This window comes from Mastacembelus armatus, unplaced genomic scaffold, assembly GCF_900324485.2.
Source record: "Mastacembelus armatus unplaced genomic scaffold, fMasArm1.2, whole genome shotgun sequence".
Lineage (NCBI taxonomy): Eukaryota > Metazoa > Chordata > Actinopteri > Synbranchiformes > Mastacembelidae > Mastacembelus > Mastacembelus armatus.
The window spans coordinates 422,228-440,746 of record NW_022872920.1 but is presented as its reverse complement, the minus strand read 5'-3'; the positions used below and the strand labels follow the sequence as shown (position 1 = coordinate 440,746).

Here is an 18,519-nt window from a genome sequence, read left to right as displayed (position 1 = left end):
GCCACCACAGGTTTCTTAGCCGCAGCAGCTGCCACCACAGGTTCCTGAGCTGTCTGAGCCACCGGTTCCAGAGTGGCCCGAACCATCAGACTGGCTAGATCCTCCAGAGTGGCCTGGGTCGCCAGAGCCGCCGAACTGGCCAGAGTTTCCAGAGTGGCCCGAACCACCAGACGGGCCAGAGCTTCCAGGTCCGCCTCAGCTGCCAGAGCTTCCGGGTCCACCTCAAGTTTCTCCAGCCGCCAGAGTGTCCAGAGCCGTCGCAGCGGCAGCTTCCCCAGCCATCTCAGCTTCCCCAGGCTGTCTGGGAAGAGCGGCCGCTGGGACAGCGGTGGCGACTCTGAGCTCTGAAACGGCTGCCTCCGCTCTTCCCAGCTCTTCCCGCTGTTCCCAGAAAGTCCAGGGCCGCCACCGCTCTTCCCAGGGACCAGTGCTGTGGATCCAGAGCCAGTGTCGCCCCCTGGTCCTGCCTCTTCGGGACAGTCTGGGATTCCCGTCCGCTTCAGGGGTCGTTGTCCGACCTCCGTCCGCCGGAGAGGTCCTCCTCCCAAACGGCTTCGGACCCACGCCTGCCTGCAAGGTCTTCCGCCTGAACGGCTTCGAACCCACACCTTGATCCATCCCTGGGACACCACACCATATAAAACAGATTATGACACATCACACCTAATAAAGACATACCAGCTGTTGTTCAGGTGCTGTTGGAGTGGCAGGAGATACAAGATACAGACAGAGCTGGAAGGGTAATGGGTGCTGGGAGAAACAGGGAAGAGGTGGTTGGCAGCGGAGACGGACCAGAATGCAGCGGTGTGCTCTCATGCATAGTCTGGAAAATGTAATACAAGAATAATGTTAAATGAATACAAATTAAAACTGATGAACAAACTAAGTCACTGGGCAAAGTTAAGTTAAGTTAAGTTCATACCAACTGTTGCCCAGTTGCTTCGGATGCAGGCTCAATGGGACTAGTAGTTGCAGACATAGGAGTTCCAGTGATGTGCTTGTGGTAGCGGCGGATGAGTCAGAGGACGACAACCCAAGAGTGGGGTCCACACCAGCATCTTCAAAGCCCTCATCTTCTAACTCCTCCTCAGTCCCCATTGAAAAAAATCAGGGTTTTTATGACAAATAGGGCCTAAAAATATAAAAAAAAAACTTTATAACTATGGTTAGGTCTGAAGTTGTTGAAAAGATCTGATGTGGTGAAAGTGAAAAATAAAATATTTATAAGATTTTCATTACTCTTTTATCAAAGAGACCATTTTGGTACACAAGGGTAAAAATTGTAAGTTTTTTGAATAAAATCTCATTGCTCCAAAAATAATGATGCGTCAAAATCAGTTTTATCAGTTATTGACCTAGTCAAGGCTGTAATAAGTCTAACGTAACATAGTGTAGCCCAGTTCAACACCTCAAAAATACAACTGGCCCCACAGTCAGATTGGTCTGTGAAGGAAACAGTGCTACTATAATGGAATGAAGTCCACGTGTCTCTTAAGATACATACTACTCATTTGTCTGCTGGGAACCAGCAGACTGTCACTCCTCTCTCCATGAACGTGGCACTTTAGCAGCACAGCCAGAAGAGAAGCAACTATAAATTTCTGAGAAATGTTGTGAGCTACCACGACCATGCACGTATCTACACACAGGTTTTCTTTTAGTTTAGAGGGACTACAATTGTGGTTTACTACTTTATATTGTAATAATAATTTCAATTCACTAAGTTCTATACTTTAACCCTCTGGGGTCTAAGGGTGTTTTGGAGCCCTGGACAAGTTTTGACATTTTAAATGTTCTAAGACACTTTTTGTTTAGAAAGGACATATGCAGGAAGGTGTGTCTGATCATGAATAGTCATTTACCTGAGACACCAGCATAATGAGCCTTTCATTCAGGAATGTGAATGAGAGGGAATTACTGCAATACAATACCTATCTGGCTCACCTCAGATTATTTCCATATGAACAGTGCGCTCAGTGCGAGGCGGGATCACATTAGCTATAATGAGGTGAGACAGGAGAAAATATACCGCTCCTTATGTTCATATGGATTAAATACAAACAGATGATTTGCTTTTGACTTGAATTGATTCATTTAAAAGAAAACATTTCAAAACATTCTTTCTATGCATATTTTTCTTACTTTTATGAGGCAAGTATTTGCTGAGATTCTGGTTGTTTTATTTACGTGTCTGTGAAGAGAGGTGACAGACACGCCACAAAACTCGCTGGCACATTCGTCAACCCCAGAGGGTTAAAAGAAGATTTGGGGAAAAAATATTTTCATGTTTTTGCAGTTTGAAGCATCAGCTGTTCATCACAGAGTAAGTAGCTGCAAGACATCACCTGGAGCTTGCTGAGGTTACTATGCGAGCAGGGCAATAAAGTCTGCTTTGGAGGCCATTTGGTCCTCAGAGTGGAATCGGTCAGAGTTCCAAGACTAAGTTAAGCTAACTAGGCTGCAGGCTGAGAGTGTCTTTGTCAACAAGCTGGTATACTCACTCTTACATTGGTCAGTTTTCTTGGTCTTGTGGTGGTAGACAAACCTGGGTCTGTGTGGCACTGAGTCGTAAAACTTGGTCTAACTTAAAAGTAATTGTTGCCAGACACTTCGGTGGTTTCTCAAAGCCAAATATGGGTAAGGGAAAAAATTAGACTTAAGAGAAATTCTTTAATTTCAAATTTAAGCTAGTGCTTTAAATATGGTGCTGTACTTCAGAGAGTTGTGTCCTCTGTTTAGAAATGAAACTAGATAAAAAGTTAAAAATTAATACTAAGAAAAGCTAAATGAGGTGAGGCAAGCACACGTTTTAAGAAAAATAATTTAAAAAAATGAGAAAATATGTGGATGAGACACAACACAAAATTAAAATTGAATGAAATAGACTCTGGATGTAATAGAACCCCAAGGAAACAAAACAGTTTTCATGATGTTCATGTTTCATAGTCATGTTGTAAATGTTGTTCATGGTTTTAGATTGTTCTATCATGTAATTTCATATCTTTTCTCCATTTTGCTTTTTTCTTCTTTTTTACAAATAGAAAAGAAGAACGGGAGTCAACAAGACCTTTACAACATTGGAGAGTTTAGAGATTAATCAACATGTTCACTCTGCAAAGAAAACGTACAACTGTGACCAGTGTGGAAAAGGCTTCTCACAGTTAGGCCACCTGAAAACACATCAGCGTATTCACTCTGGAGAGAAGCCATACAGCTGTGACCAGTGTGGAAAAGCCTTCACCGTCTCAGAATCTCTCAAAAACCATCAGCGTATTCACTTTGGACAGAAGCCATACAGCTGTGACCAGTGTGGAAAAGCCTTCACAGAGTTAGGCAACCTGAAAAGACATCAGCGTATTCACTCTGGACAGAAGCCATACAGCTGTGACCAGTGCGGAAAAGCCTTCACAGATTTAGGCAATTTGAAAACACATCGGCGTATTCACTCTGGGCAGAAGCTGTTCTGGTGTGACCAGTGTGGAAAAGGCTTCACACGGTTAGACCTTCTGAAAACACATGAGCGTATTCACTCTGGAGAGAAGCCATACAGCTGTGACCAGTGTGGAAAAACTTTCAATAGGTCAAGTGCTCTAACAGCCCATCAGCGCATTCACACCAAGAAGAAATGTTGAAACTGACCACTGTGGTTGATGTCTAATTGTTGGTGGAAACTGTGGGAGATAGGTCTAAGACTGGCTTTTGTCTTTGTTTCTCTATTGCTATGAAATAGAGGCTGTGGCTTAGCAGGTAGAGCAGGTCAGTCATGAACCAGTGTTGGTGATTCAATCCCTGGCTTCACTAGTCCACATATTTTAGTGTCTTTGGGCAAGAGTTTCCAACCCTAGTTGCCTCTGATGGCAGTTCCATTGGTGTGTGAGCGGATGGGCGAATGGGCAAAGTGTAAAAGTGCTTTGAGTGGACTTGAGTGTATTGTATATATATATTGTATATTATATATTGTATATATGTATTGAACATTTATGTGTTTATTATGTCTGGTTTATGAATTATGAATATCATAAACCATCTTCATAATTTTGGAGCACCAGATCCTTTGATGGCAGATCAACCAGTCAATTAATGAGTACTACAGGATATCAGTCTACAGTCGGAGTGAGAGTTCCCTGATTCAGTGACGTATTTACTGTGTGAAATAACATAGATGATGTCAGTAACAGGTGCCTTTTTAAGATTTATTCATCTATTTACATGGTAGATACATGCTATTTACATAGGGGGAAACAGAGGGAGAACTGGTCAGAGAAACTAGATGAATTAACAAATAAAACATTGTTATATGCAGTGGTGAAAAAGAAATCTTGAAATCAGTTCATGTTCTGTGTTTGAGTCTGAGGTCTAAACAGCAGTTTATGAGGAAATGTAAGTATCTATGGAGACCAACTGAGATCAGTGTGAGACAACCAGCACAGCCATGTGACCTTGTTCCAGGAAGTGATCCATCCTTGCTGGTGATTGGTTCACAGTCCCCTGACTGTGATGGGGCAGTCTCACTGGTCTCTGTGAATCAAGAGAACACACTCCTGCCTTAGGTCCACTACACGTTTAAGACCATTTACCAATTTGTTATTTTTTAACTTAGACTCATTATCACTAATGTTTGATAAATGCCTTTAATCTACTAATGAAAAGAAGTTTTGTTTATTTACTGTTATTACCTTTGAATGCTGTGACATGCAGACATGTAATGTGATATTTTATAAACTTTTATTCTTACTTTACAGTGTATAATTATATACTATTATGAGTTTTATCTAGTATATTTCTCTGTATGTAGTAATTCTTGTTCTGATTTGAAGTATTAATTGATGATGTGGTTATTATGGATTAAGTCACTTGTTCAAACTGGTGGTGATGGGTCAGTTTATCTTAAATAGTTATTCAGGTCATGGATGATGTATTAGAAATTCACTGAAATGCTCAAAGGGGAAAAAATCCCACTCTGACATGATCTTCCTCACTTGATGTAGCTGGATGTCAGTCAGTGTGTGAATAAAACTCAGAAAGACATTTTTCTGGTGTGAGAGTTTCATTGATGACACTGATGATAAATATGCATCAACATTTTACATCAACTCATGTGTTACCTATGGTTGATTTATGACAGTGTTAGGTAAATTCTTTTTAACAAATGGACTCAGAGGACGAACTTCGGTAAGATTATATAGAAGTTTTACTTGCATGGAGTAACAGTCACACAGCACCTTGGTACAGCATGAGGATCACTGGCCCTTAGCTGGGCAGCACATCATTTTAATACTATGATACAAACAGTCATGTGATAGAAGAAGAAAGAGGAGGCAGTTTCCCATGAAACTGCAAAACATCTGGGTTTCGATACTAAGTGTCTTATCAGAAAGTGAAGGTCAGAACAGACTGACCTTAGGAAGAGGCAAGAGGTAACAGGCCCTACTCAAAAGTGTTTTTGACTTACATTAAAGTAAAGCAGATTAATAAACTTGAGGGTAACATTTTAATTTCTCTAACAGACAGGGTGTCACTTATTTGAATCAAATGTTTCTATTGCTACATCTACAGTGTGCTTTCATCAGTCATATTTGGCTCCTTAATTGGTCAGCTCTAGGCAACAGCACAATGCTACTGTTTCATAAAACCATAGCAGCTTTAGCAGAGTTGGAAAAGTCTGACTCATTTCTCGAAGAGGTTCAGTATAATAGTTTTTTAAAGACCTGTACTGTGCTAAGTTTTGTTGACATACCACAGCAGCACCTGCACTTTGCACGAGCACTTAAAGAGAAAACTTGTCCTCTCCTCATCCAGCTCCATGGTCTGTTTAACAACAGATGCATAGACAAGTATTTCCACAGAGGCAGACTTCAATGACTGCTCATTTTCACATGACAAATAAAGCCACAGAGATCTTGAAGCATATGTGTTCTGTAGCTCCTGCTGCTTTCTTGCTGCAGAGCTCACAGTTTGTGGTTGATCATAATGCTTTTATTTATTTTAATATTAATATATCTTTAATTATTATGTTTTTACTGACTGTATGTTCAGGGCTGTGTTTCAGGTCTTTGTGTTTATCTTGGTTTATCTTTTTTATAACTTCTATGTCAATGCTGTAATGTTGCCACAAGATGGTGCTGTTTACATTGATGACTCGATTGAAAATAATCAGAAGAAAGACATTTACACAAAACTGACATACAATAATTCTAAATTATGCACAGGAGTGAGTGTGACTGTGTGTGGTTGTGTGTCTATATGGACTGCAATGGACTAGTGACCTATCGCGGGTGTACCCCTGCCTTTCACCCAGAGAGAACTGCGATAGGCTCCAACAGATCATGTGACCCTAAATAGAACTAAGTAGGTATAGATAATGGATGGATGACATGTAACAGCCATACTGAGGTATTTGTACTGCAGATTATAATAAAGATATAATAAAGATTATAAATGGAACATCAGAAAGAAAGTTTGGATTGAGTGAAAAACCTGTCAGGAAATGGAGCTAAGAAGAATTAACTTTTAATGCTATAAAAGAGGCAAAGGTTGATCATGGTCTGAAAGCTCAATGGTGGAGGAGCAAATATAAAATTTTAAAAGTCACCTGTTTTTACAATATAAACATTATTTTATTATTAATAAAAGTATTAAGACAATTTGTTCCATAACAGAACTCAGACTGACTTCATACAAATGCAAGTCCAAAGTCTTCCCCGCATGTGTCACCATTTGTGACTGTGTCAGTGCCTCCAAACAGTGACTCATTTTTCTTTATATTGATTCAACATGTCATGGCAGCATGTTTATCTATTAGACACAAAGCTTGAGATAAGAGGATTATGGGAACTACAATAATTTTTCTGAGGAAAAAGTCAAAATTCTGAACATTAGAAGTCTGAGAATAAAGTCAGATCTGAATAGTCGAAATTAAGATAAAGGCAAACATCCAGTACAATAATCCACAATGACTGATACATACAAAAATACTAGTCAAACATTTAAAACATGTAACATTTCTTACTAATGTTAATACAACAGATGAAATTGATTTTTTATGGCTGATTCGACAATATTCAAGTTTTATGAAAATTGGATCAATGATTTTCCAGCAGGTTTCATGATTTCTGACTGTTTCAGTGCTACCAAACATTCATTTGGACTCATTTTGTTTCATAATGATTCAGAGCTTACGTTAGTACAGCTATCTTTGTGAGGACATGCACTGATAGACTCTTTAACTCCTTAACCTGACCTTAACTAAATTAATGTGGATCCTAGATCTAGGTTTTTGTAGCTTGTACAGTCCTGATATCTGTTGTTCATACACAATTTAGGTTCTTCGCTGTAGTTCTTCCACAATAAAAAATGGACACGTTCTGCACAGCAGTTCTGCACAGTTTCCATACCCATTAACGCACTTTAACCTGCACTTGTGTGCTGGGAAAAAAATTAATAAATTTTTAAATATAATACTTAGATACTTAGGCAAGGCAGGTTTGTTTGTATAGCACAATTCATACACAGAGTAATTCAAAGTGTTTTACAGAAATAAAAGACAAGTTAAAAGTAAATAGGCAAGAATCAAAATAAGAAACAGCAAATAGTCGAAAATTAACTTGAAATTAGAGGAAAATGAGAGTAGATAAAACACTTTCAGTTGTCGTGTACAGAGGTAAGAAGAAAAGTTTTTAGCCTTGAGTTAAACATTGCCAGAGATGAGGCTAGTCTAACATCATCAGGAAGACTATTCCAGGTTTACCAAATGTTCCAAATGTTTCACTTTCTTAAGTGAAAGTGACTTAACTGGCCCAGTATGGTGACCCAGACTCGGAATTTGTGCTCTGCTTTTTTAACCCAAACCCAAGTGCACACACACAGCAAGTGAACACACACACACCGTGCACACACACCCGGGGCAGTGGGCAGCCAATGCTGTGGCACCCGGGGAGCAGTTGGGGGGTCCGGTGCCTTGCTCAAGGGTCTCACCTCAGTCGTGGTATTGAAGGTGGACGGGGTGCTGGCTGTTCGCTACGTACCACCGACAAGTTCCCCACCAGATCTGAGACTCAAACCTGCAATTTTTCAGTCATTTTCACTTTCACTTCACTTTTATCATGGTTGCCTAACACATGAAAGGTGGTTTATTGACTATTGCATCTCAGTTGCAGAAAACTAGCCTGAGCTTACCAGTGTAGTCTGTGACCCAACACAAGAATAAACAGCCTGATGGTCATGTCACAGTTAAATCTACAGAGACAGTCCCCCAAACATCTTCAAGTAAGTAGCAGCACAAAGTACACATCAAATACTCACTTCACAGTTTCACTATCAATGCAGAATGCATTGAAACTTGTTAAGTTTCAAGGAAGATCCAAAGAGGATGAAGAGCCCATCATACTTAACCAGTTCAACACAGATGTGCAGTAGCACATTTGCAACATTGAGGTGTAGCAGTGGATGGTTTCTATCCATCAACCTCTGGGTTATGGGCCCAGCACACTTCTGCTGCACCACTCTGCTTTGGCTTTTAACTCTATGGGTGGGGCTTGTTATGCTGTTTTGTAAAATACAAAATTATTTGGAAGCCTGGATGACAGGGTTAAGTCATGACATTGTTTACAGTACATAGCACTTCAGCTTCACTAGCTCAGTTGGTAGAGCATGAGACTTTTAATCTCAGGATCATGGGTTTGAGCAACATGTTGGGCTGTGCTGGTTTCAAGAGAGAAATTCAAGACTTCCACATTAAGTCCAACAGAACGCTTTACTTTTGCTGTGACCATGTTCTGAGGTGTCAGTATGGAAGGAGAGGAGCAAAAAGCCCAATGTTACCCTAGAGCCAAGCATCCTCCTTAGACTGCCCAAATGCTCAGAGTCTATGTGGAAATTCCACTTAGTCAGTACTCTTTCAATTTGGAAGCAATTCTGTAGTCATTTATGATATGATTCTGATTTTCCTGAACAAAGCTTGATATACTGACCGCTCCTTCAGCAAACACAGGGCATCATCAAAATACTGCTGTCTATTGCAGCACACAGCTTACACATCAACTCCATCTGCTCATCTAAAGTCAGAAAACTTCATGTCTAATGTGGGGCTCTAAACACGTGAGTGAGATTAAGAGTCTCATGGTCTACAAAGTGAGCTAACCAGGCTTCACTTGGACTAGCCAAAGCATCCAATTGTGATGCATGGCACAACCACTTTTTCGACACAGTGGACTAGTTCCATGTATGAAAGAGTGGTGCACATAGCACCACAATTAAACACTGTCATGTATGTTGGAAAAGGCTATGCATACATGTGTTAGACAGAATACGGAAAAGGTCAAACATAATCTCTTTAAAGAAGAAGAAAGTGCAAAATTCTGGACTATTGTTTACCTATAGAGAGTGTTAGGTAAATTCTTTTAACAAATAGACTCAGAGTACAAACTTCTGTAAGATTATATAGAAGTTTTACTTGCAGGGAGTAACAGTCACACAGCACCTTGGTACAGCATGAGGATCACTGGCTGCTTGCAGCCTAACACATCAGTTTACATGGAAATACAAAAGGGAGGGGATTTCTCACAGAAAGACATCTGGGCCCTTATCAAATAGTCAAGGTTAGAGCAAACTGTGCTCACTGAGAGCAACAATTATATTTCCACAATACACAATAGGCCCTATTCAGAAGTGTTTCAGTTATACTAAAGTAAGGTGGATCAGGTCACAGGAGAGTAAACATTTTAATTTCTCTAACAGAGAGCATGATACTGACTGATATCACTGACTGTGTTGTTCTTAACAACATGTGTGTTTATTGTGCTGCTCATTGTTTCCAGCTGTGTTCAATTGTCTCACGTGTGTATATACACCAGCCCTGTTCTTTTGTTCTCCACTAGATCATTCCCTTTGGTTCCTGATTTTTCCCAGTAGTATGTTGTTCTCTTTGCTTATTCCTCATGGTTTTCCTAAGCAGTGTATTCTCCTCTGGTGAGGAGTGTATTATTTCCCATTAGTTGTTTCGGTAAACAAAAGAGACAGTACCTTCTTTAAATGGAAACCACAGCTGCATGTCTGCGTTCCTCCAAACACAGACATCTGTCCCCTCAGCTGCATCAGACATTTCTCAGTCTGTACAATAGTTGAACAGCAAATCCAAAGAATGTGGCCCCTTTTAAGATGACTTATTATCTTTACACTTCATCTCACTCTGTCCAGCTTTACCTTCTGATACAGATCATGACACTTATTTTGCTGTGGTGCTGGTCTGTTTCCAGGCTGAATAAAATAACATAACATCTGGTACAAAAGCTTGACTTCCAACTGCCTAGTTTGATTATGGATGCTGGTTTTTGACAACATAGTGTCTGTGATATTTCTGGTAACACACAAATGCACCAGTGGACTTTGGAAAATCAGCATGTTGTGACAAATGTCATCTCAGTGTGGGACATAAAGCTGTACAGCTGTTTAACACAACTAGATTCAGTTCAGTCACATTTAGAGTATTAGAAGGAAGTAAACACACTGTAGTTAAGGTTCGACCTTGTGTAACAACAGGTGGACTAGACAATACAACACAAATCTCATTCCCAATGTGACTTGAAACAACATGAGAATATAATTTAACAGCATAACTTAGCAGCGTTATGACGTTACAGTAAATAGACTGAGTCTGCAGTTAAAATAACATCATGGCTCTGCTTTGTTTTTGACCATCAGATCAGAGAAACATCAGATCTATGTTAGCTGAAAGCTGGACAGTACAGTCATCATCATTTATCATAAATCTGAGAGGTTTGTGTCATTATGATGTACGTACTTGCTAGTGCTGAACTTAAATAAGGTAATAAATACAGCTTTTACACTCTCGTGGCGGTGGTGAAGGGGAAGAGCAGTGAGGAACCAAATGCAGGACACAGCAGGCAGGTTTCTTTCCCTGGATTGTCCAGGGCTCAGACAAGATACAAAAATACTCTCCACTACCCGGCGGGCAGACAGACAGGGAAACAGAAAACTAGCCAAAACTCCTCGAACGAATGTAACTATAAGTAACTAACTTTGGCATCGGTAAGGTAACTAACTAATGTTCTGGCAGAGAACAAAGGGAACCGGAGAACTTAAATACTAAACACAAGACACATGTGAAAGCAATCTACTAATGACAACTGAAACATAAAGCCACCTGGAACGAAACACAGAACAGAAACAGGAAACTAACCAAAATAAGACGCCAGGCAGGGCTCAGAACCGGAAACCCGGTTCAGATCCTGACCTCAGCAGCTGCAATTGTTTCCAGGCTGGTACCATATACTGCCTAAAGTGTTAAACAGCTACAGTGGCTAACAATGTCTAACTATGCAGCTAAAACACTATCACATCATCAACATTTTCGCTGTGTAAGATGAGATAAACACGTAACTCCGCCGCTTCTTGACCATTAACATTATAGTGTCATTAAGAATCATGAGTGTTAGAAAATTAGCTACAAACTATGGACAGAAATTAAAGTTTAGTCGCTGTTACTTCATAGCTTAGCTTGTTTTGTTGAATGAATGAGTAGAGTGGCGCTGAAAGCGGGACTTTGAAAGTCGAAGGACTGCTGACTGTCAGGATCCTGCCGGGGACTTCCTCCATTGGACTTTTATTTTGAAAGACTGACTCTGCATGACCCACTTTGTCTGTCCATCTTACCTTGTTTTGATTTTGATTACTATCACCTGTGTCTTGTTTTCTTCCTGAGTTATATACCCTTCCTTTTCCTTTGTTCGTCGGGCTTACCGGAGTGTAACACGATGTTGAGTTTTTCTCCAAACCTCTTCCACTCTCAAAACAAACACGAACGATACGAACTAGAAGAACCTTAACAAGAAGTTTTATTCTGTTGAAACACAGAATACAATACAGAATATTTATTCTGTCGAAACACAGAACACGATACAGAATGGTCAAAAGAAACACAAACGCTAATTTAGCCCTATTCAAAAAACAAAAACGCTCCGTGAGCCCTATGATACTATACGAATACTGGAAAACAAACACAAATGCTAAATATAGCCCTATGATCTCAAACAAACAAAAGATCAAATAACAAAAACGCTAAACAGCCCTATAATAGCTAATCCAAAGAAACAACACAAAATCACAGGTCATCAGCCTGGAAACTCCTAAAACAAACAGGAGAAAACAAAACACAAACGTAACCTAAGAATCTAAATATTTCTAATCGAAAACAAAGAAAACTACTATGAACACTAAACCTACAAAACGAAACAAAACCTAATCTCTAACTAACTCACTCGAAATCGAAATCTTTAGCAAATAGCTGGGAATGGCAAAGGTGGGAGAATAGCTCTCTCGAACAACAGTCCGTAGGCTTCTTATAGTCCTTCCGGGAAGTGTTGGACCAATCCCGGAAGTCCAATCCACGGCTTCCTACGTCCACGCCCACTTCAGCATCCGTCACACACACACACGAGATGGGGAGGGGAGAGCCAACAACACACCAACACACATAATGACCTAGGGTCATAACACCAGGTTGTCTGTATTTGTTTGCCCTTGTTGTTGGCATATCAGTGTTCCTGATCGCTAGACATTCCCAGCTTTTGTTCCAACCCTGCCTGTGTTTTCCCCTGCTCTGGATTTTGCTTTCGGACCTTCTGTGTTAAGTAACCTTTCTTTATGTCTCTAAATTTCCTCTCCGTGTCTTGTGTTGTGCTCTGTTCTTTCCAAGTCCGTGTCTGTATGTTCTGTCTGCCTGTGGTGTCCCCAGTGTGTGCGTGACCCAGGCTGTGTTCCGAGTTTTGTGTGTTAGCGTCCCTTGTCTTGTCCCCAGGAGTGTGTGTGACCCAGGTTGGATGCCCTGTTCTGTCCCTGTGTGTTTGCATCCCCTGCTGTGTCCCCAGGAGTGTGAGTGACCCAGGTTGGATGCCCTGTTTCCTCTGTTTGTGAGTCTGTGTCCCTGTGCATGTATGACCAGACCTCCTTCTGAGTTCCCCGTGTGAGTCTGCGTCCCCGTGAGTGTGTGCAACCAGAATGTCTTCCTAGTTTTCCTGCGCTGTGTATTTCCGAGTTCTGTGTTTCATGTATCCGTATTTCGAGCTCTGTGTTTCGTCTTGTCTAGTGCAACCATTTGTTCTCCTCTGGCCTGATCCTTTGTTCCCTGTTGTTCCTGTGTTTTTGATTTTTGGAAATAAAACCTGCCTGCACTGAGTACCAGTTCGGTGAGCGTCTTTTGGTCCTTTTAAAACAAAACCTCGGGTTTTGACACTGACAGGACTGGACAATTCTGAGCACCAGACACTCAAAGCAATGTTTTTCCAATTGTGACATATGCTTTTTTTGGAGGAGTGTACTGTTGGAAAAGGATATTGGAAAAGGTTATCCATATGTGTTAGACAGAATACAGAAAAGATCAAACGTAATCTCTTTAAAGAAGTGGAAACTGCAAATTTCTGGACTATTTGTTTACCTATAGAGAGCATGATACTGACTGACATCACAGACTGTAAAGGGTAGGGGAGTGGAAAATTACTGGATGGATTTAGAGTGATGATTGGACTGCGGTGTATCCTGCCTCTCGTTCACATTTGCTGGGATTGGCTCCAGCCACTAACTGGCACTGTCAGGATACTGGTGCTTATTGTAAGATGCAGCTAAAGCAAAGCTCTATATATTTAAATGATCACTCTTCTTTACTCTTCACTCTTCTTCTTTCAACATCTTACATTGTACAATAAGCCCATAGGGCACTTCCTTTGGAGAATCTAAATTCAGATTATCCAAATGTGTGTCATCTTTAGGAAGTCAAAAAGGAGACCTGAGAGGTTTCTTGCGACCATACAGCTGCACTCTTGTAATGTAGAAGTTAATACGTTTGCCCCTGTGTAACTGGTAGCCTTAGATGCCTCTCTGTGCCTGGTTTTCAGTCATCCGTATCGTCATCTTGGATCTCTCTCCCACTCTCATCGTCACCATGTGTACTCAGATCATGTGATGCTCTCGACGTACTCTGAAAAACTGTGTTATGTTGTTATGGTGTTGAGCACAAATAGTGACACAGGGCTTTTGGTTGAATTTTGCCATTTATTCTGCAGTACCAGGTACCCAAAAAAAACATAAAAGACCCTCCGGTAAATACTCCGCTACTGGAGTCTGGGTCATTTCTGGAAATGAAGACACTGCTCTGTAACTGGGCATTTTCATGCTCATTAAAAATAAATTCCTATACTGGAAATTGAACCCAGGCCACCTGGGTGAAAACCAGGAATCCTAACCACTAAACCATATGGGACTTGACTACTGTTGTGTCATGATCTGCATTTTTTAGGATTTCCTGTTGGGCTTTTATTTTGGAAAGTCATGACGAAAACTGTTTTTTGTTTTATTCTGTTCTTTTTACGTTCTCTTTACCTAATTAGTTATCCTTTTCACCTGCGCCTTGTTTTGTTCACCTTCTTTATAAACCTTTGTTTAGCCACAGTTTCTTGTCGCATGTCGAAGCCTGCCTTGCTTTTTCCCATTTTGGATTTTTGTTCATGGACTGTCTCGTTTCTGTTAAGTAGCCGCTTTCCTTTGTGTTTCTGTTTTCCAAGTTTTCACCATGTCTTCTGTTCTTGTCCAGTTCCCTCGTGTTAATGTTTGGTTCCCTTTGTTCATGTCTTGTTTCCCTTGAACCCCTGCCTTGTTCATGTTTTCCCTGTGAATCTGGTGTTTCCCTGTGGTCTGGTGAATCTCCCTTGGTGCGTGTGTGACCCAGACCCTCATGTCCTGTTTCCCTTGTGTTCATGTTCATGTCCTGACCCCTGAGTACTGGAGTGAGTGCAATCATTGGTCCAAAACTTTAATCCTAACCCTGGTTGATGACATGTTGTTGGAAAAACTAATTATCTTGACCATGCTAACCTTTGAAGACACCAGCAGAGACTGGATATAAATCACACATGGACTCAGTTGTTTCAAATCACTGTAACTGTTGGGAGGAAGAACTACTGAGATCCTTCACTTAAAAAGTATAAATAAGAGTCTAATAATACTTAATTACAAGTAAATGTGTACAATCATCAAATTGTACCACAAATATCTAATAATATGTATATAATAATATAAACATAATGATCAAAGTTTCATGATTATATTGTATTTTGAAAATAAACTTAAGTTATCAGACAAATTTACTGATAGAAGACAATTTGATTTGTTGTTTAAATCAATATTTCCATTTTATCTCTTTTTCAGCTCAGTCACAAATCAGACCTGTTTTAAACTGGTTTGTTCAAAGCACACCTGGCCTCAGGGAAAGCAGGTGTGTGAGCGTAGAGGTGTTATCCCAAAATTGAACCGGTGTGTGCTGTGTGTGACAGAACTGATGCCAATGCATTCTTATCTCTGAATAGGAATTAGGGCTGTCAAAGTTAACATGATTGAGGACTCATGGGACCAACAGTTGTTATTCTGTATGTTCAAGTTGTTCAGTTAGCAGTGTTGTAAATGCCATTAGTTATGTTGTGGTTGAACTTAGGTTTATGTCTGATGTGGGGAGAGTGGCTATGGCTGAGAACAGTATTAAGATAGACACCATGTTTAAGGAACCTGTGGTGATTCATTAAGTTAATGTAAGTGTTCAATAACAGTACCAGAATTTAAACAATGTCAAAGTACAACAGGTGAATTTGTTAGTTCTTGGCCTAATATGTCACCTGGAAAACACTGTCACTGTAGCAAAAAGAGACAAAATCCTTTTCCATTGACTTAGTTGGATTATTTCTGTTCATGTCAAAGCAACTTGTGGAACTTGTCTGACTGTGAGGCAGACAAACCCAACACATGTAATCATTGCACTACATGTATAGAGTATGTCCCAGCTGCAGACTGTAAGAAAAAAGAGCATCCTCCCCCTTGATTCATTGTTCACCACCTTCCTGCTTCACTGAGACTCTATCCTTTTTACTAAAACATGAAGTTAGTGAAGAAAATCAAAGTGAGCTGCTGAAAACATGAAGCTGCTTTTATTTTCCGTCTGAACTCAGCCGCCATTGTTTCACAGTTCCTGAAATCTGATTCCTTAGAAACCGTAACTAAGGGGCGGGGATTAACGGGCTCATAGTGACTGCAGCCTCTGTGAGCTGTGATTCTTTGAGAACAGGAAACCAGGAAAGAGAAACAATGTGGACGCTAAAAACACGTGATAAATCACAGCATTAATGATCGATCAGGACCACTACAGCAGCGGGATGATAAACGAGAATCAGGACCCGGATTTTATTCACCAAGACCACTACAAGAATAGATTTAAAGACGAGAGTCATGAACAAGACTTTATGTACCAGGAGCAGGATCCAGAGTGGATCGACCAGGACGAGAACAAGAGCGGAATAAAAGAGAACTACGATCCGAATAACCAGAGCAATGAGTCCAGCTTGTCCTCTGTTCCCAGCGATCAACAGGTCAGTGTTTTTGGACGACCAGTTTGTTGCAGCTATATCTAGAACAGACGCTATTAAAAACACTCAGCTGCTGAGACAAGGAATTCAGAGATTATATGAAGGAATGTGATGAAATCAATTTAGTGGCAAAATGATTGTGAATTTAGGAGTATTGGAACCAAATTAAATCGGAAGAAAAATGAAATACAGTATAAAACTACAGCTGCAATTACAGAGTAGAATTGTTGAATAATATTTAAATGTTCTCTGTGAAGCTCTGTTTACTCCATCTTTCCTGGAAACTCTGGGAAAATGTTTTTTTTTTTTTTTTTTTTGCTTTCACACGCGTCTCTTCGCTACTTTTCCACAATAACTCTGTTGCTCTGGACTGTTGACCCTAGATACTTAAAATCCTCCACCTTCTTCACCTCTACTCCCTGTAACCTCACCGTTCTACTTGAGTCCCTCTCATTTGCACACATTATTAAAATAACTAAAAATCATTATTACGAAAAATTATTTAATTTGCTTGTTTTCACAATAGGTTTAATGCAAAACTTTTTTTAAAATTGAAGGTTTTTATTTTAAAATGTGATTTTTCCAACACCAGTGTCTTATTTTATTTTTGTTTTCCCCAGTGTCCTTTTTATTTTATAATGCTGTTTTTTTGCAGAACTGTTCAGAACTGCTGAGTTGAGTTTTCGGTTTCAGTTCGATTTTGAATCCGTTTGGCACTGGGGTGAATGTGAAAAGAAAAAACAAAGGTTCTTCATTTGAGATAACGCAGGGTCCTTTCAAAATTCTCTTAATCTCTTCTGCTCGTCTATGCTACACCATTTTGTTTACTGTCATTTGTTCCCCTTTTGTCCCTGACGAACACGTATACTTGTAATCTGTGTGGGTCTAGTGGTGGTACCTACAGAACGCAGTACTGTCCCTTGTACAGAAACCCAGTCCACTTAAAGTATCCCCATCTGACAGGCTTTTATTATTTTTTGTCAAATAAATTGATCTTTCTTAGGAGGTCAACCCATTGGTCATACTCCATTACTGTCACCTTGTTTTTGCAGGTATGAAATGGAGATGTCATCCATTAATAAATGTGAAGAGGCATCTTCATAATTTCTTGAGATAGAACTGAATTTGCCCCTTATGAAGTATCAAGTCTTATGATTTATAGACATGTAAATGTATTTTATGAGTTTTAGGTTGTTCTATCATGTTATTTCACACCGACTTTCCATATATATTTTTTCTATAGAAACAGAAAGGAGAAAAGCAATTCAAATCTCACTGCTGTCAGCACTGCAACAAGACCTTTGCAACATTGTGGAGCTTAAAGATCCATCAACATGTTCACACTGGAGAAAAGCCATACAGCTGTGACCAGTGTGGAAAAGCCTTCACATTGTTAGGCCACCTGAAAAGACATCAGCGTATTCACTCTGGAGAGAAGCCATACAGCTGTGACCAGTGTGGAAAAGCCTTCACAGTGTTAGGCAACCTGAAAAGACATCAGCGTATTCACTCTGGAGAGAAGCCATACAGCTGTGACCAGTGTGGAAAAGCCTTCACAGTGTTAGGCAACCTGAAAACACACCAGCGTATTCACTCTGGAGAGAAGCCATACAGCTGTGACCAGTGTGGAAAAGGCTTCACACGGTTAGACCTTCTGAAAACACATGAGCGTATTCACTCTGGAGAGAAGCCATACAGCTGTGACCAGTGTGGAAAAACTTTCATTAGGTCAAGTGCTCTAATCAGCGCATTCACACAAAGAAGAAATGTTGAAACTGACCACTGTTTGAGGTCCATATCAAATATCCTAAGGACCCACCAAGACATTACAATGCATTTTATAGTCAAGGGAAACTATGGAAGATAGGTCTAAGACTGGTTTTTGTCCCTTTCTCTATTGCTATGAAATAGAGGCTGTGTCTTAGCAGGTAGAGCAGGTCAGTCATGAACCAATGTTGGTGATTCAATCTTTGGCTTCAATAGTCCACATATTTCAGTGTCTTTGGGCAAGACACTGAACCACAAGTTGCCCCTGGTGGCTGTTCCATCGGCATGTGAGCGGATGGGTGAATGAGCAAAGAGTAAAAGTGCTTTGAGG

General features: G+C 40.3%; 1 protein-coding gene and 1 non-coding gene across 2 annotated transcripts; one reads left to right on the top strand and one right to left on the bottom strand.

Annotated features, from left to right (window-relative positions):
- The first annotated feature begins 1,629 nt into the window (after positions 1-1,629).
- LOC113140108 (zinc finger protein 737-like) lies at positions 1,630-18,288 on the top strand. Its single transcript, XM_033325112.1, has 3 exons — positions 1,630-1,635; positions 3,042-3,616; positions 17,673-18,288. Exons 1-3 carry the CDS (start codon positions 1,630-1,632, stop codon positions 18,286-18,288), a joined length of 1,197 nt encoding a protein of 398 aa, XP_033181003.1.
- On the bottom strand, positions 14,201-14,272 carry trnae-uuc (transfer RNA glutamic acid (anticodon UUC)). Its single transcript has one exon. It is a non-coding gene; the product is annotated as a tRNA-Glu (tRNA).
- Positions 18,289-18,519: the final 231 nt, after the last annotated feature.